The 27767-nt window shown below is 34.9% G+C and overlaps 1 protein-coding gene across 5 annotated transcripts in view; it reads left to right on the top strand.

The window, feature by feature from the left end:
* LOC121880395 (protein abrupt-like) overlaps positions 1–27767 on the top strand; it is a 131150-nt gene that overhangs the window by 59831 nt on the left and 43552 nt on the right. For 2 of the 5 annotated variants that reach the window (XM_042387582.1, XM_042387581.1), the window contains one exon: positions 1–3328. This exon is cut by the window's left edge and continues 954 nt beyond it. The exons of 2 other annotated variants lie outside the window; for them this stretch is intronic. Coding sequence is in view for 1 of the 3 variants with exons in the window: in XM_042387583.1 (XP_042243517.1) it covers positions 18764–18984 (221 nt within the window). In the remaining 2 variants the exon portion in view is untranslated. Of the gene's footprint in view, positions 3329–18763; positions 19164–27767 lie in introns of those variants that run through there. One more of the 5 variants, XM_042387583.1, reaches the window with a different exon arrangement.

The following is a 27767-nucleotide window of genomic DNA, read 5'->3' as shown; positions in this document are numbered from 1 at the left end:
TTAACCCTGTAATTCCTCTGTACCTAATTTGTGCCAAAAATTTAAATTTTTTCTTCCCTTAGCTGTTGATCAGGAAATAAGTAACACTTATTGTTTCGGAAGCATCAGGCAATCAAGATCTTGCGCTTCCAATTGTGCAAGTTTGAGATGATGTGATGACAGGGAGACCTGCATTTTGAAGTGTTTTGAATATGCATATAACAATGTGTACAAACTAAGTAGAAAATCACATTATCTCTTGAGTGCAAAGATACTGTGCCACTAATTCATAACTTCTATGTCTTCCAAAGGCTACGACAATACCTAACCAGTATGTTCACGTGTATTACCATAGAGGTAGCTGTTGTTTGTCAATTTTTTGAAATACCTCAACAAAATAAGAAAGTGGTTGTTAGTGTTTACTGGGCTTATCCCCATCACAAGTGTTGCTCTTTTTCAAAGTCCAGCTAGACAACGCTGCTCCTTCTACACTATAGGGGATGACTCAGCATAGTGATAATCAACTCACTGTTTACCAAATTGTGATAAGCAGCCAAGTGATAAAGTCCTATGAATGTATGTATGATAGTGCAGATGTTATAATGATTCCTTATACAGTATCAATCATATTTATTCATTACGACACGTGTAAGAACTTTTCTTGTATTGTACAGTATTCCTTTATTACTCATACTGAATCCCCAGGCTGGTGACATTACTCCAAATGAAAATGAATGCTGGCGAGTTTAGTTATAGTGACCGACTGCTGGTTCTGGTAACATTAGCAGTGGAGATGATACTTGTAGTAACACTTACTGCTAGTGATGCTCTTTTTAATGACTCTTGGCATTTGAAGAGTTTTGTGACTACATTATTAACTGTTGATGATGTTTCTGAAAGTGATACCAGGTGCTGGTGATACTTCTTGAAATAATTCTTGGTTTTGGTGATGTTTGTAGTGATGTTATGCTTGTTATGGTAATACCATATTTCAAGATCACTGTAAATGATAGTTGATTAATCCTAACATACCACGTTTTTGGTGGTTAATGGTTCATGGACAAAATATAAGTAATTCTGACAACACACTATGTACCATCTTTGCATTTTTGTACAGTATTGGCACCAAGATAAATTTTTATATAACATGATCATTATATTTTAGCAAACATATCGTGTTTATCCTTAGTTTTGTGATTTGCCAGTACCCGAGTGACTGGCAAGCACATTTTGAACCAACTCGTGTAGTCTCTGTTACACCTTCTATCAACAACTAAATTTGTGAGAAATATATAACGTATATAGGGGTATTAGCAGTTCCTTCAAATAGGAAGATTGTTCACAGATGGTACAGAGAAGAAATGGCTCATGATTTTGAATATTACTCAGCTTAAGCAATAGAGGAACATTTAGGAAAATGTTACATGTGGTTCCCTGAATATAGGAAAGGTTACATGTAGTTCTGAATACATCTGATAGACAATTTGAAAGATTTCTTTGATACAGTACAGTGCATGTATGTGTATGTATGTGTGTGGAATGACAGAGCGAGTGGCTTTTTGAAATTTTAACGGGTGTTGTAGGCTACTTGGCTGTTCAAAAACAATCACTTTGGTAATTTTTTTATATTGTTTTAAGGTAATTTGATAGGAATTTTATTTTAATGTTAAGAAAGTGTTGGCCTTCATTACCTCAAAATCTTCATTGATATAAAAGATTTAATCTTAGGAAACAATTATCATTACCTCAAAATCTTCATTGATGCAAAAGATTTATTCATAGGAAGTAATTGTCTTTACCTCAAAATCTTCATTGATGCAAAAGATTTATTCATAGGAATTAATTGTCTTTACCTCAAAATCTTCATTAATGCAAAAGATTTATTCATAGGAAGTAATTGTCATTACCTCAAAATCTTCATTGATGCAAAAGATTTAATCTTAGGAAACAATTATCATTACCTCAAAATCTTCATTGATGCAAAAGATTTATTCATAGGAAGTAATTGTCTTTACCTCAAAATCTTCATTGATACAAAAGATTTATTCATAGGAAACATTTATGTCATGATACCTCAGAATCTTCAGTGATGCAGAAGATTTAATATTAGGAAATAACTTATGTAATTACCTCAAAATCTTCATAAATGTGAAAGATTTAGTGTTAGGAAATAATTATATATCATCGCTTCATAATCTCCATTAATGCAAAAGAATTTTACTGTTGGGTTGACCAAAGACTAGAGTTCATTGTTCACATGTCTACGGGTTGAAGAATTTTTTGGAAAATTATTACTGGTGAATTGTGAACTGTGATGGAATGGATAATGTCTCAAATCTAGGGTTGTTATTCAGTGGTAAGGCAGCATGAAACGGGTTTCTCAGGTTAAGACTTCAACATCATAATAAATACCTGGGCTCAGTTTTTATTTTTCTTAAAGCCAATTGTTATGCAAGCTTGGTAATTCATAATTGTAATTTTCTTCCTGGACTTTGATCTTGGTGTTTAGTATGGGTTATTAAGAGATGTAGGTGGGGCCTATACATTATAACATATATATCATGTGAGTGGTACAGTACTGTATATAATAAATATAATAATGCTAGAGAAAAAACTCAAGAGTCAACTTTGTTGTTGTTGATATCTTACACACTTTGTTCAGCAGAATGATATTCACACCTTTCCTGGTTGATGACCACCCTATGAAAAGACACTTGCCCTTTCATGCATATGTCACTCATGAATACAAATGGGCAAGTGGATTTTTCAAGTGCTGGTGACAGTTTTGATTCCTCTGTCAAGTTTATGTCAGTCCTAGGATACGATGTTAGAGAATTATGGAAGATAAAATCTTGAACTGTTGTACAGAGAAGTATTAGCCATGTGAGGAATAAGAATAACTTGAAGATGGTAGTTTAGTAGAAATCAAATGATTTTGGTCTGCTTCTTTTCTAAAAATACCCTTTGTATAAATACAAGTGCACAGAATGGGATCATCATATAAGATCACACCTACTATAATGGTTGGAATGATTGAGTGAATTTATTCTGCCTTGCAACATAGCAGGAAAAGGCTAGCAAGAGCAAACAACAACAACCAAAAAACTTACCTTTTCAGTTAGGTATCTGCATGTTATTTGTCATCTGAGTACAGTAGTGATGACATAGTCTGCCACTGAATGTGACACACTTTCAAATTATCACAACTGTGTGTTAAAGGCATTGAGTTTCACATATCTACAGCAAACAATGTTTTTCAGAATTTGACAAATGTGTGATATGTTGACTGGTATAGCAAAATTTCATCATTAGAAAATAATGGATCGAGAATTAAATGTTTTTAAACTTAGTACCCTGTTTAAATACTCAGAGAAACAAAAGTTCTTTTGGTAAAATGGAAAAGTGTAACTAATATACAGATACCACTTAAGCTGTTAGAAATGAACTATCATTTAAAGAGAGTACTGTATTGAGGTATGTATATCATTTATTGAAAGACTAAATGTTAGAATGTGCTGCCCTTGATTCATTGATGGAGAAAGTGGATGTTACTGAACTGGTGTAGGACAGTATTGTGCAAGTGATTTGTACTAGATTTTATTTATTTATTTTTAATTTTTTAGATAAAATTTATAGTACAGGTACTCATTAGGTGTCAAGTGTAAATTTATATGTACAGTATATGTGTAGTTGGTGCATGTGGATTTCAAGAAGTTTGAAGATGGAATATTGTTGCCCTGGTTATTATGTGCCACTGTGCAGAAGACAAATATCCATGTGTGTGCATTGTGTGTGTGTGTGTGCATCAGTCATAATTAGAAACCTAGTCTAAGAAATTCGAAGTTTTAAGAATTATTTATGGAAGATGAATTAAGTTTAATAGAGCATTAAAGTTAGTAAACAAGAGACATTAGGCAAGCTGTCAAGACCAAGGACCTTGTGTACCAACATCCATATAATTTTAAAGTTGCATCAGTGGAGGAAGAGGTTTTTTTATGATTTATACGTTTTATACCAATAGATTACAATACACAGGTGCCCTCTTGTTTTGGAGTACTATTTTGCATGAAAAAAAAAAGTTATATATTGTATTGTATTATTATTTTTTTTTATCAGGCTAGTCTGTTAGAGGAAAACTTGCAGACCATAGATTAATAGTTAGATTGTACTGTAAATATTCTTCAAACAATACAATTAATCCATTTATGCATTATTTATTTGTTAATTTATCATCAATGAGGCAAAATTATATTGCATATGATGTGTTTACAAAGTACTTGATTGAATTTAAATCTGTTCCATAATTCCTAGGTATTTGAAATCACTATGCTGACATCCACTATAACGCTTAGATGTTAAGTTTTCATACAGTCTCGTGAAAATATTTGGAAGGAGCAGAGTTATGTGAGCATTTCCATGACAGATGTATATAGTCCTTTTGCTGCTGATGTTAAGCATGGCAGTGTGGTGCAGGACTTGTAAGTGATGAAGGCATACCTCCTTTTATCAGGTCTTGTTGTTTCATTTTGGAGTTAAGGAGGTATTGACATTAAGCTCTCTCAACTGGAGACATTCCACATTATTATGGAATGGTATAATGTGATGAACAATCAGTGAGGACAAGGATTGTACAGCGATTTTGCATGAGACGCTCATTTCCCAGTGTTACCCATTGCTCAAACCCCCTTCCCGCCCCCCCCTCACTGTGTCTCTTGTTTCCATATCAGCGAGTGTGACTACCTCTTTGAGCAACAACTACTTTAAGTTTTAGGTGTTCTCTTTTTATTCTTGGTATTAACATAGCAGGTGTATGATGTCACTCAGGAGAAATCTGATAGTGCCCTGCCTGTCTCGGTGTTTGCTTCTGTAGAGAAGATTGCCAAGATTGAGATTTGAAGAGTAATATGTGTTTTTAGAAATTCAGAATGAAAGTGATAGATGTATAAATTTTAGATTATCCTTTGTTTGTTTTTATTTTTTGTTTGTCTTATTTAAATGGGTGGTTGAAAACCCCCTACTAAATAACACAGGGTTATATTTGGCTGTTTAAGCAAGTGTCAAAGACTGCCTGCTTACTACAGCTGAAAGACAGTATTGTTCACTGGAGAATTATCATGGTGATGATGGTGATGATGTACTTAATAAGGCTCTGCTTAAAGAGATGGTCATGCTTGCCATCCTAGTAATATATGATATTTCTGAAAAAAATAAGTATTTGGTTGGAAACTATTTTTGTGATTCCTCTTTATTTTTCATATACTGTATGTAATTTATTAAAAATTTGGATACAGTTGAGTATCCGGTTTTTTGTGCCAATTTGTGTATATTGTGACTAGTGTATGTGTAATGTTAAAGATTTCTTATGTGTGGTGTCTGGTACTTATGATAAAGGTTTAAGGCGGAGTATGTGGTAAGGATTTATGTATAGATGGAGTAAATTCAGTTATAATGTTTGTTTAGTATGGAATTAAGTTATATTTATTTCAATTTTTTTTGGTATATTTTGTTTTAATTATCTTTAATTTCAATCCATGTCCTTAGTGCAGTAGATCATTGATGTAGGTTAATCACTATTGGAGGTCTTTTTGAAGCATCAAAAGGTATTTGGTTTTTAATCATTTCATTCGGGTCACTTATTATGTTGTGCAATGCTTTCCATAGTACAGATTTTAACATATCAATTTTTTTGAGATCTCCATTTCTTAAAAAATTGTGAGTGCATTATGCTAAGGAATGTTTAATAGAGTTTTTCTGCACCTGTTACATTAATCAGTGTTCATTGCCTCTGTTTTGTTATCCAAGATTTGTAATGCAACGCCTCATACACAGGTCTTGATCATTTATGGAATGTCAGTAAGATCTGAAAAGTGATCAGCTTTAGAGTGGAATTTTGATCAGTGCTTGTGAAGAAGTTTGTTGCAGCCCAGATCATCTTGGCCCCACACTGTTACACTTGCCCTTCACCCTGCTAGTTGTGACGCATAGTGCTAGCCCACCAGTTGTTGCCCAATCCCCCACACAGTTGTGCTTAACTTAGGAAATTAGCCATGCTCCAAAAAAAGATAGAATGGACAGACTCCAAACTACTCTAAATCCTTAGCACAATATTAAAGTTGGATGATAGCTTATGCCATCCAGTCAGGAAGTGCTCGGTGTTTTTTGGAGTTTGAACACTGTATCTATAATGAACGTACCCAATATCTCTGGTAGGTTGGCAGTCGTTTAGCTGTGTCAACATATTTGTTCCTTGAGTATTAGTGCCATTGTTCTCTTGGGACACTTGTGTGATAGTAAGACCACTTGCCACTTGCCATTTTAGCCATAAGTCAAATAGTAAATCCTTCATCAAAGCCCATACCAAATCAATCAGGTTGCTCATCAGGTTGTTATACCCGAGCTGGGCAGGAAGCAGCCGAGGCAGTAGAAACGTATTTATAGTTTTACTGTAATTTAATTCAGAGATATTGTCATTCACACTGTTATTTATGTGAGCAGGTAATAAGGATTCTGCCACGACCAGGTTATGATAGAAACGGTGAATGATAGTTTCAAATGCGGTTCTTTCACAGGAGACAGGTCCAGATTAACATTGACTCAGCCAAGTAAGGTGTTGTCCAAGTGCCTTCGTCATATGAATTTCCCGAGAGATTAGCATATTAGTGGATGTTGATTTAAGTATTTTCATATGATCCACTACAATATATTTCGTGTATTAACCCTACCCCATGACAAAACTAGAGTACAACTATTCATATCTACTGACAAATCCAGGGTACGTATGGGTGCTTGACTCGGCAAATCGTGTTGACTGTTTTCAAAGATGGAAATGAAGTTACTTGGATTAGATGCATAATGATCGTATGTGACTCTTCAACCTGCTCTGATGGTCCTATATATTCTCCCAGTGAGCTCTTGGCTCTTTCCTGCCCGGCCTCTGTAACTCTAAACTCACCTCACAAACCAGGGATTAGTGCCTCCTCGGAGGTTTCACATAGCCACAGCAAATTTTTACAGGTCCTAATACAGGTTACCAAAGTGGCACAGCAGGTCACCAATAACAAGGGAGGGAGAGAGAGCAACTTGCATAGTTTTAAATACCCAGTCATATTTTCTCCTGTCTTTGTTTTATATTTTTTTTGTAAATCTGGGAGGAGGAGTTACTTAACTCTCCACCCCTTGTTGCCTGCTGTGACATCTGTACAGGTTTTTTATTTTCAGAGTCTATATTTCTCAGATGTGTATCATTACTGTAATTATGTTTATTGATATTTATAAAGACATATTTCTCATCTGTGTACGTAAGGCTCGTTGCAGGGAGGCAGACCCCGGTTATCTGAATCCGTGATTCATGAGCCTTTATTCATGCATGATCCGATGAGTAGATTACCTAACACTTTTGTCTTTGTACATTATGAGTAAAATATTATTGAAAACAGCCCTCTAACAGTGCTTGGCAGGTTGGTATTTAAAACCATTAGAAAATATGTAAATACAGCCATAGCTCAAAAAGTCCTGTCAACTAGATTTTGGAGTTCTTGGGTCAAAGTTGCTGATTAATATTCAGGTCAATCATAGTTTCATCATATGAATCATGTCAACTCTGGTCAAAGAATTCATTAATCTGGTTAACAAGGATCATGGAGCGCATGAATCAGGTCAACCAGGGTCACGGAGCTCAAGAGTACGGATAGAACCCTGCTTCGGCACGCCCATTGAAAGCTGGCTATCCATAGTACAAACTGACTTAACACTGTGCTACAAGCTTGGCTCCATGCAATTGCTACATTTGGACCTCTTTTTTTATATTTTTTTTATTGCGATGGATGCTGATGTGTCGGCATTTTGAGTTTTAAGTATGAAATGGCTTTAGCCAAACTAGATTTATAAGGTCAAGAGAAAACTGTGTTTTGATGGAGACCAAACTCAATGCCTGTGCTATTATTCAGGGAATTGATGACACATACTGTGTCAAATCTTGTTTGAACTCCTCCCCTTGTTTTAAAGGCAATAAGGGTTTTTAGAGACAGACCAGTGATTTCTAGTTCAAATGCTCTAAACTCATGATATTTTTGGCTAATTTGTTTTGTTGAATGTCGATTTCAGCATCTGTCTTAACGCATGTACAAATTTTTTGTCATAATGTTAGTTTTAACGATATTGGATGTTTTATGTGCAAATAGATTTAGTTACGTGTTCTTCTGTGTCCCGAGTTTTGCAAGCATCTGATGTAATGACCCCCCTGCCCCACTCTTTCCTCCTGTCCAGGATTGAAAAATTGTTTTATGGTTAGTAGCTCCTCTTGATATGTATTAGTTGCACTTGCAGCTAATACTATGATGTTGGTATCACTGTTGCAGCCTTGAAAACTAATGATTAAGAAAATAATTTTGTGTATATATATACAGGTATATATATATACAGTATATATATATATATATATATATATATATATATATATATATATATATATATATTTATATATATATATATATATATATATATATATATATATATATATATATATAAATACATATATATATATAAATAGCAGACCCCGACTTCCCATGACGGGTTAGGGACCCAAATCCAGGTCGTAAGTCCGAATGGTCGTAAGTCCGACATAGATAAAAAAAAAATCTACAGTGAAATACAGTACAGTAAATGTAATAAATAATGAGGAATGGATACAGTACAGTGAAAGTAATAAATAATGAGGAATGGATACAGTGTGACTGAGCACTTACCTTTAATGTAGTCAGCTGAATGCACATGGGGCCCCCATAATTTTCTAATTATACATGGAGACTACATTAATTGGAAACGTTTCTCGCAAAGAAATGCGGTGTCATTTGGGAAAAAAAAATGGCCTCTGCCAACTGCAAGTGGCTCGAAGTCGGGGTCTAGCTGTGTGTGTATATATATATATATATATATATATATATATATATATATATATATATATATATATATATATATATATATATATATATATATATATATATATATATATATATATATATATATATATATATATATACAGGTATATATTTATTTATTTATTTATTTATTTATTTATTTATTGGACAACTGCATTTTCCCCTGGATGAAGGCAATGATGGGGTAGGGACTGTGAGAAGTAATGTAGTGAAAGACATTTTTGATGTGATATTCTTATTTATTAATGAATTTAAATGTGTCTTTCTTGAGCCGAAGGCTTCTAGGAATTCGTGCCAAGGATTATTACCCTATTTGTTTTGTACCTGAACCAAAATGACCTTCCTTTCTTACTGAGGCTGTGCCAAAAAACTTTTCTTTCTGAGCAAGATTGGGCTAATCACCACTAAGCATTTACTTAGCTCCAGAGTATTATTTTAATGAAGTACAGGTATGTGTATAAAGTACTGTACACTTAAAATAATATAATATCAGCAGTTTGATGATTGAATTGACCTTGGGTTATACTGTTTCTTGTGATTTGGTTATACTGTTTCTTGTGATTTAGTTGTTAAAATGAGCAACATGCCTTGTATAACTAAAGACAATCACAGAACTTAAGTAATGCCAGCATGTTGGTAATTTGGCAAGGACTGTAGGTTATTGCACTCATATCTCAGGGATGAAAATTTCTTGAGCAGCAGAATTCTAGCATATATGTCACCATATTTGCCATATATGAAATGTGCAACAAAAGCAATTTTAATTTTATCTGTTGTTCTTGCTGTAATTTAACTGTAGAGAACATTAAAGATGCTACAAATGTTGCATTACCAACTGAAAAGTCTCATCATATCTATGATTACTATTCATTGCCTAATTTGATGATTTAACTTCCTTTATAATGTATGAGTTGCTTGGTAGTCGTGGGCACTTATCACTGTCATCAAATTGATGCTGGACTTGAACTCTTGGGTGGTGATGAAGACTTCTCTTGTCATAAGCCCTCACATTGATATCTTCCAGTGGGGAAATTTTCTCACCCTTGCAACAAGGATACTCTCTCTTTTCATTGGTATGGTGCTCGGTGCTAGATCAAAAGTTTGTAGGTATCTGTTGTTAAACTTGTATACCTATGAACCTTCATTTAAATGCTTTGAAAATTTACACTCGAGCATAATCGTATTGAGCACTGAATTGTTTTGTCTTCCCTCCTGACGAGTAAATAGGGTCTTATGCTATAGATCTATATATATATACAGTATTTAATATATTTTTTTCTGCCAACTTTCGTAGTGACTGGATATGCAATTCTGAAAATGAAATTATTTACATTCATGCAGTGAATTTAAGAGAGATACAGAATTATTGTACAGTCTCTCAACCCCAGTTTGCTGTCGTCAAGGAATTTCCATTGATACCCCCTTTCCCTTACCTTCTCTTCAAGACTTGAATCTTTTCTGAATGATTCCCTCCCCCACCCCACCACCCATCCCCCAATCTCAGCAGATGCTTGCTGTGTACTCAGGCCCCCGGTCATTGCAGGGAGTCCTCAGACTCATCAATAAAAAGTGTCACAGTGATTATCTTGCATTTTACTCACCTTTTAGCAGTTATGTACAGTATACTGTATTTACTGTATTTTTTTGAAAAGAAAATGTCCAAACACAATATGCAACATTGGAACACCCATTGGAGTATTCGGTTTATTCTCCAATTGTATAACATATCATTTGTTGTGGTATGGAAGAAAGAAGTCTTCCATGTTTATAACCAGTTGTTTGAACCATCTAAGTCAATATTTAGTTTATATTGTTATAACTAAATAGAATATTCTGCAGATATTGTTTTGTATTGTGAATAATCCTGTGCAGTGCAGTTTGGTCATCTTTGCAAGACTATGAATTGTTGCCTATTTAATCTCTACCTTCCCTAAACCTTGCCTCTTTTGTTCTTAAGCAGCAAGGGATTATGTTTTGTTCTTTACATAATTCAGTAAATCTACACACCCACCCACCCACACCCACCCACACACACACACACACACACACACACACACACCCACCCACCCACCCACCCACCCACCCACCCACCCACCCACCCACCCACCCACCCCCACCCACCCACCCACCCACCCACCCCCCCCCCACCCTATTTATCACCACTCCTAACTGTCTCACACAGCACTATATCCATAATTACTTTATAAGGTTTAGGTTATTTCATGTACTATTGCTTGTTAGGGCTTCTCTGATATTTCCAATCAAATGTCATCTCTAATTTATGCTTTCTGTAGTCTTATAACTTTTGAGTTCTACTGTGCTTGTTTTATTATTCCTTTTTCCATCACTTCTGATTGTACTCCTGTAGAATTATTCTCATACAGTGCTGCTAAACACACATAATCTAGTACAGTACATCTGTTCCTGACAAAATCACCTTTCTTAAATCTGTTCCGTGCTTTTTAGAACTTTTAATCATCATTTTTAAGTTGGCTTCCCATGTGTTTTCCATTTGCTTTACCCATGTCACCTCATACATCACTGCAGCATCAGAAACAACAGCATGTTAATCCCCAAAACCATGTTTTCCAGTCATACATATGCACTATGCAACCTGGATATGTGTAAATAAAAAAAGGGAGTAGAGTACTGTACAGTACTTATATAATACTGTACAGTAGTTTACAATGCTTCAATTTCTGCTCAAAAAAATTAAATTTAACTATTTGCTGAGACTGTTCTATGTTCACACAACAAAATGCTTCCATGACATGCAATTGCTAATACTGTACATACAGCAATTCATTTGACAGCATCTAATGAAGTACTGTACTACTAACTGTAAGTGCTTGCTCTCAAACTGTGTCTACCTTTTTTAAAGTACTTTACTTCTTCCCTTACATACTCAACCATACTATCATAAATCTTGACCATTATTAATTCTACTCAGTCATGCAACTGCAAAGGATTTTATATGTACAATATACAATCATTTTAATTTATATCCTTTTGGAACTACAGTATATGTGGGCTTAACAGAATCTTGAACATGGTTAAAACAAAGTACATTATAGGGATGAGAGAAGCAAGCAAGGATGATGTATGGTTCTGAAGTTAAGGGATGGTAATGTACTACTGTAGAATTGCCTGTCAAAAGAATCCTGGAGAAAAGTTTGAATATAGGGACTAATATGAGGAAAATGAGGTTAAGGTGTTTGTAGATTGTCCTTAAAGATGAATTTATAGAGATGGTTACACTACATAGAAATGTATAAAGAGAATCAAAGTGATAAGAGGATTTGAAGACAAAACGTTGAGAGGATATTATGGAATGAAGTGGAAACTGATGGCTTAAGAGGAAACTGTACAGATATAAATAAAGGAATTATAAAGATAGTGGGTTTATAGGGGTTAAGAGAAGACCTTTTTAGATGGGTGTACAGTAGGACTTGGGGTTAATGAGGGTGAAATGCTCACAATAGAGTTGAAAGCATCACAGTGGAATAATGAAGAGGTGTAGTAAAAATGTATTTAATAAATGAATACTGGAGTCATAAATAAGGTTTTACTGGTATGTATTATGTACTTTACCATAATCAGTATGTTTCATTCAAGTTTACATTGTAAATTATTTTATATTTGTCCCTCCCTTTCACCACAGGTGAGTACAGGTAATAGGGGATTTAGGAATAGTATCCATTCATCCATCCTGGCATCTTGTGTACACTCCCCAAAAAAGTATTGGCCCTCTTGGGCCTGATGTACAATATATGGAATTGAACACAATAACACGTGCACAGCAGTCTTGGTTCGGTTGGTATTTCTGATTGTCAGTTGCATTTTTCATTCTTTCTTCTTGCACCTGATAATCACCATGATATCTACAGTATACCAACTATTCTCTACATAATGTAATGAAATAGGATGAATTGTGATATCATAAGCAAAGCCAATAATGTCATGAGTAACCCCACTGATTTATGCACCAATCACATTTCAGGGTGCAATCATTCTGCCAAATTCTAAAATAGATCTGCTAGGTCTCACCATTTCCTCTAAAATGTCATGGAAGCCACACATCCACTACATTGCTAAAGCTACCTCCCGAAAGCTGGGAATGCTGTACAGATGCCATAGCTACTTCACTCCTGTGCAGTTGCTTCAAGTTTAAAAGGAATTCATTCATCCTAACATGGAGTACTCCTCTCATATCTGGGGTGGCTCTTCTTCTGTTTAACTGTTAGAGAGGGTGGAATCAAAAGCATTTCGTCTTAACTCTCCTCCTTTAGTTGATAATCTCTCTTCCCTTTCTCTTCGCCACAATTTTGCTTCACTCTCTTTTACAGGTAATTTAATGGGCAATGTTCGGTGGATTTGGCATCCTGTGTACCGCCGGCCAGGCAGTGGGCTCGTAACACTCATGTTGCCCGCAGTGCCCACCGTTTCTGTGTGGATGTCGGTCACACTAGAATGACCCGCTATAGTACATCCTTCTTTCCTCACACAGCCAAACTGTGGAAAGCTCTGCTTTCTTCTGTGTTTCGTTACTCATACAATGTCTCACTTCAAAAAGCTGGTTTTCCAACATCTTTGTGGTGTAGATTACTGTAGTCTTTTTCTCTTTGATTTAAATTTTTTTTTACCTTTTCTTTTATGCCCCCTAGACACCATTGTGGGTCGATGACCTGTGCCCGGGTGGGCTATTCCCCGTGAAGAAAAAAGGAAAACAAAAATACGATACCAGCCCCAAGGGATGGGTTGCTAAATAGGAATATACGTAATGTTACTATGTTTTCATGAACCGAGGTTACAATGGAATCGCTTTGAACGAAATATAAATCGCTATGATTCGATATTACATTCATTTGCAAATACCCTGTATAGTAATTACAGTTGTATTATTATGCCATATCCAGTGACAATGACATTATGATTTACCACATTTTTAATTATTTCTACCTCAATTGATTAGGTAACAATTATGATTGTATAACGTATCATCTAATGATTCGCATTGGCAACGGAACATTATCTGATGCACACTACGAGACTATGTCTGTCGGAGGAAGCTGTGTTTTCCAATGAGTCTCGGGTACTAGTGTTGGTCATGGATTTCCAGCAGAAAACACCTACTATTTGACTGCCATTGATATATTTTTGCTACTTTTGCTACATTAATATAATATTATTCCTTTAAAGATGAAGCACGATGAGTTACCATAATTATAACAAATGCCAGAAATAATAACTGGCAACCACAGATACTAGGAAGGCAGGCCTACCAACATAATGCAGGAATCACAATTAGTGATTGGAACTATCCATCCATTGTAACACATTGTATCAATAAGAAAAGGGGCCAATGCTTTTTTGGGAGAGTACATAAACAAACAAAAGTGTGTTTAGATAAATTTGGTATTGTATGTGGATGTAGACCAAAATCAGCTCGAATGAGTTCAGTAATTTTTATTTTTCTTAAGTATTTCTGGGAGTTAAGGCTTATTTTGCCTCATTGGTGACTTAAGACCCTGGGTCCCTGCTGTCAGCATTGTTCTAGTAAAATTTGTTTTTATGGTATTGAAAGAGTGGAGAAAACAAAGCAGTCTATCTACAGTATACTTGTTATTCTGGACATTAGAGCTCACAGGTCATGGATGCCATAATGTATACTGTATTGTCAAATAGTAAACACTGGGACTGATAATACAGTATAATCTTTATGGGTAAACTAGTTAGAAATTTTAGAATTGTATTGAAAAAGGGAACACCATCGGGGAACACAAATATGTTACAGCACTTAGATTAAATTATAGGACTCTGTGCTACTTCTGTTTCTAACCATCCTGCACCAGGTGGAAAGGTTTGCAAGAGTGAAAAATACTTGGTTGATTAATATGATGTTAAACAAGTGGATTGACAATTTTGAAGGATGAAACCTGCCACTGTATTTTGTGATTGATACAGTGTCCTTCATAGACACAGGAATGTATTAATCTGAAGGGGGGAGGTGGTACACTTCTTACAGATGGGGCACATGGCCCTGTCTGCCTATTTTTATTTTTTATTTATTTTTATCTTTTTCGCCACTTATCGCCGTTTGGGCACTCTATCCAGTGTTAGTACAGGAGGAAACCGGGGACCGGGAAACCTGTGGTGTTTGGTAGTGAGGGTCACACTGGATAACATTCTTCTCACATGTGTCCGGGCAGAGGCTCGAACCCTTGACATATTGGTGAGAGTTATGCGTGTTACCGCTGTACCACCAACACCCCTGTGTTCTTTAATGAATTTTGCTGAATATTTGTATATGGTCAGATAGAATGTTTCATTGTGCTGGAGAATGTTCACTGAGCATACAACATGTTTATTCATGTTGCATATGCATAAATAGTGAAAAATCTGAAGACAAACTCCCAAACCTCATAATCACCTATGAATGGGCAGTACAGTACTTGTTTGTAATACCCGGTATATGAAAATAGATAAATACTACTGTACTTTGGTTAAAAATGTTGAGCCATAACACTGGCTAGGCAGAAGCTTATCCTTCAGGAGTAACTGAATTCCACTGAGCTCATTGGAATGCTAGCTTCTGTTTTTGCACGGTACAAGCACAAATCTGTAACGGTAATAAAATGTACTACTCAGTTCAAGAAGATGTCTTGAATTTAGTCATTGTAGTGCTACTCACAGTTGCTAAGGTTGTTAAAGTGGTTGGTTTCTGTGTCTTCAACTTGAAGAATTTTTATAATCTTTCCTGTTGGTGTCTCATTCTCAGTGTAGATTGCTCAACTGGTCATGTGACTGCATTCTTAATGGAGTCAGAAGCAGCCTGCAGTTTTCTTCTTAGGTTCTTGTTTTCATTTAAACTAAATTAATTATGTTTGGGGGGTTCTCTGGATATGAACGAGTTCTGTTACTAAGGATGTTCGTAAGTCGGAGTTATACCTAAGTCAGAACACATGCCCTATGTGCACTATATCATAGCCTAGGTCCTTTTATACCTCTTGAATCACTTAATTTAAGAGAAAAGAAGAAATTGAATGACAAAATACAGTAAAGAAAAGTAATTAAAGTTTAATACTTACCTGTGCATTAAAACCTTGGGCTGGCTGATCTTCCACCCATATCACTAACAATCTTTCCATTTCACTTAACAATCCATGTTTTTGTTTTGTTATCACAGTTAACTGCATTGGTGTAGATCCTTTTACATGTTCAAGTATTTTGTGCTTGTCTTTCAAAATTGTTCCAATTGTTGACTGACTGAAGCCCAACGCTTTACCAATGACTGGGGATGTTTTGCCTTTTTCAGAAGGTTTAATTGCATCGACTTTCACTTCCATTGTAATTGTTTTCCTTTTCTTGGATGCACTACTATCACTTGCATCAGGTTTGCATTTGGGAGCCATGATGAGGGCAGAAAAATAGAGTTAATAAGAAAAAAGCAACAGTTTTCAGTTGATCACACACGTTACCGAGGTAAGGGTAAGGCGTAATGACGCTCCCTCAAGGGACGTGGCTGGGTGACGCGTTACTCCCCACCCGCTGATCCGCCTCGCCACCATGCAAACTAGTTCTCATAGGTTAATACTATGAACTAGTTGTACCTATGTTGGATTCTTTAAATAATTGACCTAATGGGGCCTTGTTAACATCGGCGGGTGTTCGTAAGTCGAATGTTCGTAGCTTGGAGACCTCCTGCATTCAGTTTATTAGCTGATATTAGTTTTTAGCCCTATCTTATGAGGACCTGATGAGAGTACAATGCAGGCATTCCCTGGTTTACAAGTTTTGCTTTACAAATATCCAAATTTACAAAAAAAATAATTTTGTCCCAAGATTTTATTTACAAATGAAGCATTTGAAGTGCCAAATTTTCACCTGTTTCATAATAATGAAAATGTGTTAAAATGATGTATTTTTTCTACCTATATGCTTATTTATCTCATAAGCATACTCATTATCCTCTAATACTCACAATGTTATTAGGTCTACAAATGAACTTGCACTGTGTCATCATTCTCCTACAATCACCTTATAATTTAGGGTAATCCTCAAATTCACTGGGGACAAGTAGACTCATTTTTATATGCACACATACTCAGGCAGTTGCCTGATTGGCCAGTTTATCATCTTTTACTCTCTTGTAATGCTGTACCAGGTATTTGAATAATTAAATAAAGGAAAATTAATCTTTAATCTTAAATTTCATAAGCTAATTTTGTACAATAAAGGTGTAGAGTTACAAGAGAAGTGTGAAATCTAGAAGTTAAAAAATTTTTTGAGGTGTGAAAATTTCCGGCAACACATGGAAGAGCATGAGTGTAGCATTAGCTGACTGACGGCAGCATTCCTGCCATCTAAACAAAGCAGCGGGTATTTAGGATGATTCAATAACTCCTCAGAGATCAATGGTGGGATTTTTTCATAGAGAATACATTGCCAATCATGAAATGAAAATCAATGTATTACTGAAGTAATGTATTTATTTTAAATGTAGGTCTAGTGTTTTATATTGTACTGTTCACTCTGTTTCACATCTCTTCCTGTTTCTCGTAAGTATAGTGTATAAAATTATTATAGTACTGTACTGTATTTCACTTATGTTTATTACTTTATTGGCTCATAATCATTGTGTATACCCAAAAAATTGTTTTGTGGCATTGTGAGATGTTTGGGGGAAGTAATTTTTTCATCGAAGCATATCTTAGGGAACTGTGATCTGATTTACAAAAGGTTTTCAGGATTATAACCCCTTGTAAATTGGGAATGGCTGTGCTCTACATTTTCAAAGAATTTGGTTTTCATTAAAGGAAAGGGCTTTTGGTAGATTCAGTAATACTGTAATGATGTTTTCAAAATTTGTATTGTGTGGTGATAACTTGGCAGTTCTGTGTACTGGACTTGTGTTTTTTTAGTTTACTGTACTGTGGTTCCAGAGGCATTCCCTGTAAGCTGATGTTTATTTACCATTTATTTTCTTTTCATCTAATATTTCTGAGTTAGTTATTTATATTTTCTGGTTTGAGGCTACAGTATTTACTTACAAAGGACATCTAATAAATATTTTTAATAGTTGTGAGATAAATAAACAACAACATACCAATCAAAAGTTTCAACTTAATACTTGTACATTACATCTTGTCAGCACTCAGGCACTGTCCAAGTTCTGTGACAAGTTATTAAAAAAATTTGGCATCTCATAAGAACTGTGTCATTACCTATAGGAAACTGTTACCCCTGTTTTAATGTGCTTCAACCAAAAGAAGAAATTTACAAATTTATGCTGTACAGTATTTTATGTAAACCATGTAAACTGTGTTAAAGTGAAGATATCAGTTACAGTACCAGTATTTTCACTGTGAATTGAATACTGAGAGATGATCTATTGTTACTTTTTCTTCAAAATATGCTATTTGCATATATATATATATATATATATATATATATATATATATATATATATATATATATATATATATATATATATATATATATATATATATATATATATATATATATATATATATATATATATATATATACTGAAATAATGAAGAGGTTGTACAGTACTTAGCATACCATGGATGTTATGGGTAAATATGATTTTGTAATTTTGTTTGTTTGGTGAGGCTTGGGGTGAATGGTAGTATGTATAATTGTGACCTACAGTATTATAGTGAAATTTTGCATATGGGATTCCTCCTTAGTTAATAATGTTGGATGCTTGTTAATGAAAGAGGAGCTACGGGAGAGGAGGATGCAGCACCAACACAAAGGTAGGCTGCAATGATTTGGGTGGTGTGTGGGAGTGTAGTGGACTAAGGGCGGTGGTCTTGTTGCAGGTACCCAGCTGACGGTGAAAGTTGGCCGGCCGCGCTACGCTGGCCCACGCGACTGCCCCCACTGCGGCAAGCGCTACTCCACCATAGCTGCACTAAAGTACCACGTAAACTTTGTCCATAGTGTCTCCGACCAGGTCCCCTGTTTCTATTGCCCTCAATGGTTTGATATAAGAACTGATCTGAAGAAGCACCTCGAGGTGGCCCATAATGAGCATTCGTAACGGTAATGTAGAGGCGGCTGCAGCCTTGCTCAGTGGGGGCACGCCGGCCAGCACGCCCGGCACGGTGGTGGGACTTATTAACACACCACTCCTCGCCTACCTTCCCCGATCTACCCTATTGCCTTACTATACAGTATATATATTGCCTATTTCACTATACTGTACTGTACTGTACTGTACTGTGTGTATATATATATATATATATATATATATATATATATATATATATATATATATATATATATATATATATATATATATATATATATATATATATATATATATATATATATATACTGTACTGTACTGTACTGTACTGTACTGTACTGTACTGTACACTCACTTGTTGTATATATGATATATATTTTTTCATTACTGTATTTTCATATTGATATGCTTCCATTATTGCTGTATCATGCTCACACCTGTTGGAGGCCATTAATTAGAATGGTATTTCTGTATAAAGTACACAGGTAATTTTCATCAGTTCATAGTGTATCTTCATACTGCACTTTTCTTCATTAATAATGTAAACAGTAGAATAATTTCTTCACTTCTAACACTGTATCTTTTTCTTGACATAAGTAGAATTTATTCATCAGTAGATGTTTCTCTTCAGAAGAATTTTCACCAGTACAGTATCTTCATTGGTAAAATGGTTTCATTTGTAGAGTTTACTGATGACTGCAATATTCTTTTCACTAGAATTTCCTGAGTGGCAGAATTTCTGCATCAGTAGAATATTTTTGTAGGTAAATTTTCTCACCAACAAAATACAGCTTCTTCATCACAAGAATTTCCGCATCTGAAAACTTTCTTATTACCACTAGAATCCTTTGTTTATTACAAGCATCACTCACTTACCACTAGAATCCTTTGTTTATTACAAGCATCACCCACTTACCACTAGAATCCTTTGTTTATTACAAGCGTTACCCACTTATCACTTGAATCTTCAATGCCAATGTTTCTCCTTTTCTATATCTTGATGTTAAGAATCTCACAGCCACATTCACAGTTTATTCAATACCAAACTTCCTTCCAGTCTACAAGCAAGTCTTACAGGTCATTAGGAGCCCTAGTGCATTGTTATGATTGTTCCCTTCACATTACTGGATGCTTTTTACAATTTAATAAAATACTGTATATCTTTATAATTTACAAAAATTCCATTAAGGCTTGAAAATTGCCTGCCATTTGTTTCTTATCCTCACTCCTCAAGCAGTTTTTATTAATCTGTATTTAACACTTCTGGCAACTTACTCTCTGTTCATTTTATTGTTTGGTGGATCAAGAGGCACAGAAACCTCAAAGAAAGGGTGGTGGTACAGGTAATAATTTGAGGTTTGTGTTCATCTTCATCTACCTCACGCCTTCATCCACTGCACAAAAGTATAAGAGGAGTACAGTACTGTAACAGTAATATATAAATGGCATTTTCTGAGATAATTGGATTTTTAGTCAATTATTAAGATGTTTAGTAAACCATAAAAGAAATATCCACGGGGAAATTTTGTGCCAAACTTTGTACAGTACTGTATACCTATCTCACGTTATCCCTAATGACTCTCGCTTCATCCCAGGATTCATGTATTTTCTTTAGAATTCCCTCTGTCACCTCTGTATCAAACTTATTTTCCCCCCTCTCTGGTTACCATCTGAATTTGATGGTATTTATGTATTGTTATTTATGTATTGTTTCTCAACTTATTTTCACACTCCAGCATTAACCATTAATTATAGAAGCTCGTGCCATACCTTCCTTCAGGGCTGTAATACTGCGAATGGCATGCAGAGAAATGTGCTATGTACTGAAGGTACTATATAGTATAATTATTTGTATTGGTGGATATGATACTATATCATGACACCATCTTTGTGATGTGATATAAGTTATCCACTGTGAATTTCATGCTCACAAAACATTGATAGTGCAGCTCTTGGTTCACATCTATGAATGTTAATCTCCCCATTACAGTACAGTACAGTAGTTATGAGTGGTTGAGTTTGGGTATGTAAGTATCCCTCTCTTCTCTTGTCCATGGATGCTGCAGTTGTTATTAATGTTCTGGCTTTATAGTATATTCCTTTCTCGTCAGTTCACTAGTGGTGCTTCTTATTACTGTATTCTTCTAATTGCTCTCCTGTTATTCATTATTGATGCTATACATCATTCCATGAATATTTATCATAGATGCTCTGTATCATCATCTCGCATGCAGACTTGGTGCTTCACTTTGTTTGAAACTATATTTGTCACCTATGAAGCCTTGCATCCTTGGTGTCAAGGAACTTTGGTGCTTCACATTGTTCCAGTTTTGCTCACATCTGATGGTTTGCATAACTTATACTGTACAGTACGTACTATGAAAGTTTGGTGCTTCACATTGTTGTAATGTAGTTTGCTAACATTTGGTGTTCATCATTCCTGTTAGACATTCTTCTACCAATTATCTCATCCCTCCCTCAACAACTTCACTTAAGATTTATTATTTATTACAACTTTTATCATTATTGTAGTACTGTTACTTCTTGCATCTGTTACTCTTTATTATTATTATTATAATTATTATTATTATTATTATTATTATGATTATTATTATTATTATTATTAATATTGTTATTAAGTACATCGCCACAACTTTGCAAACTTTCAGTGCTACTCATACATCTCTACAACCAGTCATGCACCGCCACCATTACAGTACAGTAATTACAACTCCTACACTGACTCGCATCACCACCACCACCGCTCACATGATTATCCACATCCTTCCTGTATCACTACTACTTGTTATAACACCACACACTTCGCCACCCACTTGAATCACCACCACTTGCATGTATCTCCATCACTCACATGAATCAACACCACTCATGCACATCACCTAGATGAATCACCACCACTTGTTATAACATCACACATATCTTCACCACTACACTCTTCTCCATCACCCATTTGAATCACCACGATACACTTATCCACTACCCAATTGAATCACCACCACACACTTCTCCATTGCCCACATGACTCACCACCATGAATCACTCGCATAAATCAACACGACTCGTGCATATTTCCACCACCTAGATGAATCGCCACCACTCATGCACCTCTATTTCATCTCCCTTTGCCTAAACCTCCTGTTCACATGTCTCTTGCAATTAGAAATCTTACTACTGTACTGTACATCCTCTTATTTGACCATTTGGGTTTCTTCTTATAAATTCAAGCATCTTGCCTTCATTTGCATTCACATTTTTAGATTTTAGGTGATGCTAGGTTGTGTGTATTGACTAAAATTAACTAAATGGATATCTGAAGGTCTTTTCTGTAGCAGGGAATCACCATGATAATACAAATGGTACAACAATTAGAGAATGAGTGACATTGAGTAGAGGGTGAGTTTGTGTCTATAGCTGACTTCATCTACTCTGGTAATGGCTTGCAAGAATGAAAACAAAAATCATCTCCTTTGGTTGCACTGTTTAGTTCAGATTGTCATAAATATTGTACCAGTTCATGTGCTCTCTCAGTAATACTAAATAATTATTTCTGTATTCTAATTCTGCCAGTACTTTTTCATATTGGCAACCTCACACTCCCCTGTGAGGCTCCATTTCATGGGGGAAGCCCATGACAGAAGAGCCTCAAGGCTATCCTATCACATCTTGTATACTTTTTTCCAGTCTCTGTTCCTGTTACTTCCAGCAATAGTACATCATATTCTGTTTCTTGCATTTATTTTCATTAGCATGTGCAATTTCTGTCACTTTTCACTGCTCGTTCCTGAATTCAGTGCTTTCTGCAATAGAGTGTCCTTCCACTGCCTGCTACCTATGTTCAAGCTCCTCTTCTGGTGCTAAATAAACAACTTCCACAGCTTCTGTCCCCTGAACCATGATGCAGTCATTCAACTCATTATTTATAGTACCTGTCTTCAACTTTTAATTATTGCACTATTACTAACATGATATTCCTTCCTCACCTCAGTTTTCCTAAGTGAATTCATCTAGAATCGATCTCCCATCTTACTCACTGAAACCATTATCTTGAACCCAAGATTATAAAATGCACATTCCAGGTGATCATGTCTTTTTCTTTGGTGGTTTGTTTACAGATTCAAGCATAGTGTCTCACAAGTGGATCATTTGATAAGTAAAGTTTAGTTGTGACTACATTTTTAATTTGGCTGAACAGGTATACACAGATTGCCAGTTAGTTTTACATTTATAGAAAACATTTCAATGATTCATATATTTTAATCAACAATGGAGTAAGAAATTATTGAATAAATTTATATCCAAATGTATAAGCATATAATTGCAATTAAGTGCTTTAAATCACTATTGTAGTTCTTTGGGTTTGAAATAGCTCTCTATCAAGAAGAGTGACTGGGCAGTGTGAAGTTAAAGTTGGTGAGAAAGGTATCATAATTTTTAGAAAATTTTGGACATATTACAGTGAACCCTCACTTTACGCGGTTAATTCAACCCACAGGGTACCGCGGAAAGTGAGAAATGCGTAAAGTGAACAACATAACATATGGGATTAATTGAAATAGAGACCGGGCCGACCCCCAAACTCCACTTTTTCAGACACAATACCTACGTTGTAGTAAAAATAACTTCTTAATTTTATGATGGTATGCACACACAATTAATAATTAAGAGAAATATCAATAATATTAGGTTTTTTAACACTTACATTAGTAGAAAAGATGGCTGGGCACACGGGGATGGGGGGTTGGTTCCGAGGCAGAGGGCAGATTATTGGCCCTCACCTGTATCAGTTGTATCAATATCCACCACAGAGGCTTGCAGGGCCTCTTTATCAAACCCCTCAAAGTCCATATAAGTCCATATCCTCACTATAATTATCACTATCACTGACTTGGGCCGGCTGTGGTGGGTGGCGGGTGAAGAACTCGGTAATGTTTTGATGACTGGGCGACCTTGTGCGCACCCTGCTTGCACCGCTTACACAACATGGCGGATGGCGGGAGAGATGGCGGGTGGTTTGGATCCAAAAATGGCGCGGCTCGCCAGCTGCTCTCCGCGTAAAAGGGTACACGCACCGTGGAATGTGAGCATTCCTGTTTCGGCAGGGTACCGAGTAAACGTGGAAACGCGGAATGTGGGACCGCGAAAAGCGAGGGTTGACTGTATATTTTTCTAATGCTATGCCTTTAAGTGAATATTACCAGTATTTACTGGTAATAAGAATATGCAGCACTTGTAGTTACTTGTTATAAAAGGCAGAAGTACATACTCTACTAAAACACCTTACTTTTATTGTGCATGTACACTATCATAATAATATTGAACACTTTTTTAGCTTCTGGTCAGTAAGAGTAAACATCGGTTAAGATATTCTAATGCTTGAGGTAGTAGCAACTGTGCCATATCCCTCTGTGATATGTGGAGCAACTTCCACAAAGAATAGTTTATTATGTAGCTTTTTAAAATGAGCATCATAATTGAATAACACCCAACAGAATTTTCCCCTGAGGTTAAAACTTGTTTTTCTGCTAAGGAAATTGCAAGTTAGAATTTAATTGTTTTTAGATGTTCTATGGATCTTGTAATGTAAAAAAATATATATACAGGGTATACTGTATATAAATTAAATTAGCTTTCAACATTTCTCAGAAGTAAGATATTTTCACTTGTGGATCATGAGTGCTTGGAACAAATCAACACACTTTGAAGATGCCTACTTGTGTTTCTTTCATTTTCTCTGTGCTTTGTATTATATGTATGCCATAGTATATAGTATAAATTGGTTTTAAGGCTATTTATCTATTAGGTATTGAAATTATGAAGATTTTGAAATTATCATCATTATTGAATACTTTTTGGCCAACAGCTACGTGAAATTATAAATTCTTGCTATAACAAAAATGCTATTTATGAAACTTCCATAAACATACTGTACAGTATCTCAGAATTTGTATTTCCACATTTTGAATGTGGGATATTTACCCACAATCAGGCAGATTTTATTCATTGAGTAAATTCATACATTAAGTGATAATTGTACATGAATTTTCATATTTTTAAGTACAGTTCACCTTGCACTTTCATCCAACATGTATGGTGATGTACATTTATGAGAGTTGATGATGAAACATACAATCTGGGCTTCCATATATTTAATTACAATTGTTGTCTTGTAGTTATTTTCTTTAGAGTCACTGATTCCCACTCTTGTCACATACTATTCAGTGATTTTAGAGCATTATTTGCAATTAAGACTTGAGTTAAGATCAATGTCACAACATTCACTGTTAGTATAATGCTCAAGTAATATTGTACAGAACTAGTTGAGGTCACACATGACGTGTGTTTGATTTATAAATTCAAAACTTGAATACTGTAATATGTGTGAGTTATGTTAGACCATTAAAGTTCTCGTTGCCTTTGCCTTCTACGGTAATTTATTTATGATCTCTTTTAGTCATTACTTGTAACCGCCCCTTCCAAAGTCAAACTTACTGAAATCTCTCAACAGTATAAGTTGAAACTGATACTGTTAGTAAAATTATGAATCCTTTAACTACAAAATGTAGACACTTGATAGCATAATGGCTGAAAATGGTGTGTGCAGTTCAGCATGTTAGATTGATCACTCATCCCCATCATGTGTTCATTGTTGTTAACCCTGTAAATGTGTTCTTGTTAATATTCACATTAAGAGATTTATTTTTATTATTCTGGCTTTACAATTTCCAAGCTGTTTTCTCTGCTTTGCTTCCTGTACAGAATTTAGGGTATATCTCGGGGTTTCCTTTCTAAAAACTGTCTTTGCATGTTTTTTTCTCATTATTTCTGTTACTAAAGAACTTCACTAAATACTGTAACTGCTTTTGTTTTCATTCTCACAACTTATGGCTGTATATCTAAAATGATTTACTGATAAGTGAAGTAGTGATATAAGGATAATTCAGTATATTGAGTTCACACTGTACTTTCACTTGTCGGTGATCATATGCAATAACAAGTGCCGGGCTCACATTGCTGCTACATCTTGTGTAGTAATGTGATTATTGAGTGGTGAGCTAAGTCATCATGTTTGTCACTTAATATGAAGATTGCATTCAGTCTTATGCTCTGTATTATGGGTGTCTTGGGCAGTAATGAAATTTTTCCATTAAGCTTCACATTATATACTGTACTGTACTGACATGCAATAACACCCTTTCAATTTTGCAAAAAAAAATGTGATGAATTTTCCTTGTACCCTTTACTATGAATCCATATTTTGTTAAGAAAAATTAATTGCAGCACAGTTATAATATTTTATGATATATGGTTTATATAATGTTCAAATTTAACACAAAGAATCATCCTTAAATATGGTAGGAAAAATTTGAGCATTAACAACAGTAAACAGAATAATTTTTTTAGATTGTAATTCATTGATAGTGTGTTGCATGCTTGGCTCCAGATTCTCAAAGGATCATACAATGAATATTCCTCATAAATAAGGATGTAACATTACTCCTAAGTAGTTGATTTCAGCTAAAGTCCAAAAACAAAATAAAAAATCGGATCAAAGTTATATTGTGACTTTACAGTTCATTTTGTTTTCTTAGCACCAATTAGGTGAAAATTGAATTAACCTCGTGTCCTTAGAAAGATTTTGTACGTTAATTTTTTCACTATCATTAAATGAACATATGTAGTTAAGTAGATTCTTAGCATAATTTTAATGCTATTTTAGGATCTTATTTTTGTGCTTGATTCAACCAGTTAGGCACCTTCTTTCTGCTTCAGTTACCTGTACATTACCAGGAATATTCATCTCAAACCTGGAGAGTCTGCAGCCTGGGCTGAGTGGTGTGTCCCAGCACCAGTTGTTCTGGATCTCACTGTCACTTACTGTAGGGAAACAGTATTCACTCATTTGTAGTACATGTTATATTTAATATATTCCAAGAAAATGACTATTTATATACACAATATTTAAAATTATTTGTCTTACTATGAGTTTCTAAAAGAACAAAACTTCAATAATACAGTATATACTGTATACTAGTGTATAAGTACTGTATATGTGTGCATGTGTGTGTTGTATTGTTTTGTTTATATATTTTTTGAAAAATTTCAGTGTATTTTTTATAATAAATAAGTTATCTTATTAATTCGTGAAATCTAAAAAACATCCACATGGAATGACAGTATATTGTATATCCTTTATAGGGTTTTGCTTTATTATAAAAAAATAAAATTAGCAAGATTTTAGTTGTCAGTTAAATAAGATACAATACAGTGTACTGTACTGTAATTAGCAAAACAATGAATTGTTGTTCATAGAAAACTAAATCTTGCCTAATTTTGATATGTATTTTCATTATTTCTGTTAACAGATGGCAAAAGTTGTTTAATATATATTTTTGTAAGAAAAATTTTCACCTATAGATTTATAAATTGACATTTTCTACTAAAAAAATAGATTTATAGTGCAGGAATATGTTTACACTGTTCTCTCACAACAAAACACATTTCAGGCACATATGCATTATGCATGGTACAGTATATAGTAATGTAGCATGCAAAGTGACAACAAGCAGTTGAGAAAGTTATGGTGATGGATCCATCATAGTTTAATTTTTATGCTCTTAATGAGTCCTTGCTCTAGACTACAGGTATACTGTATACTGTACTGTATTTAACTTGATATAATTGTAGGTAAATGTTTGGGTATGATGTGGGATACATGACAATTGTAAGTTTGATTAAAATTCTTTGAGGTTTATACCCTGCAATGATAATTTCTG

Source organism: Homarus americanus, unplaced genomic scaffold, assembly GCF_018991925.1.
Source record: "Homarus americanus isolate GMGI-L3 unplaced genomic scaffold, GMGI_Hamer_2.0 scaffold50165, whole genome shotgun sequence".
In the NCBI taxonomy this organism is placed as follows: Eukaryota; Metazoa; Arthropoda; class Malacostraca; order Decapoda; family Nephropidae; genus Homarus; species Homarus americanus.
Note: the sequence above shows the minus strand (reverse complement) of the source record. Positions and strands in the feature narration are given on the sequence as shown.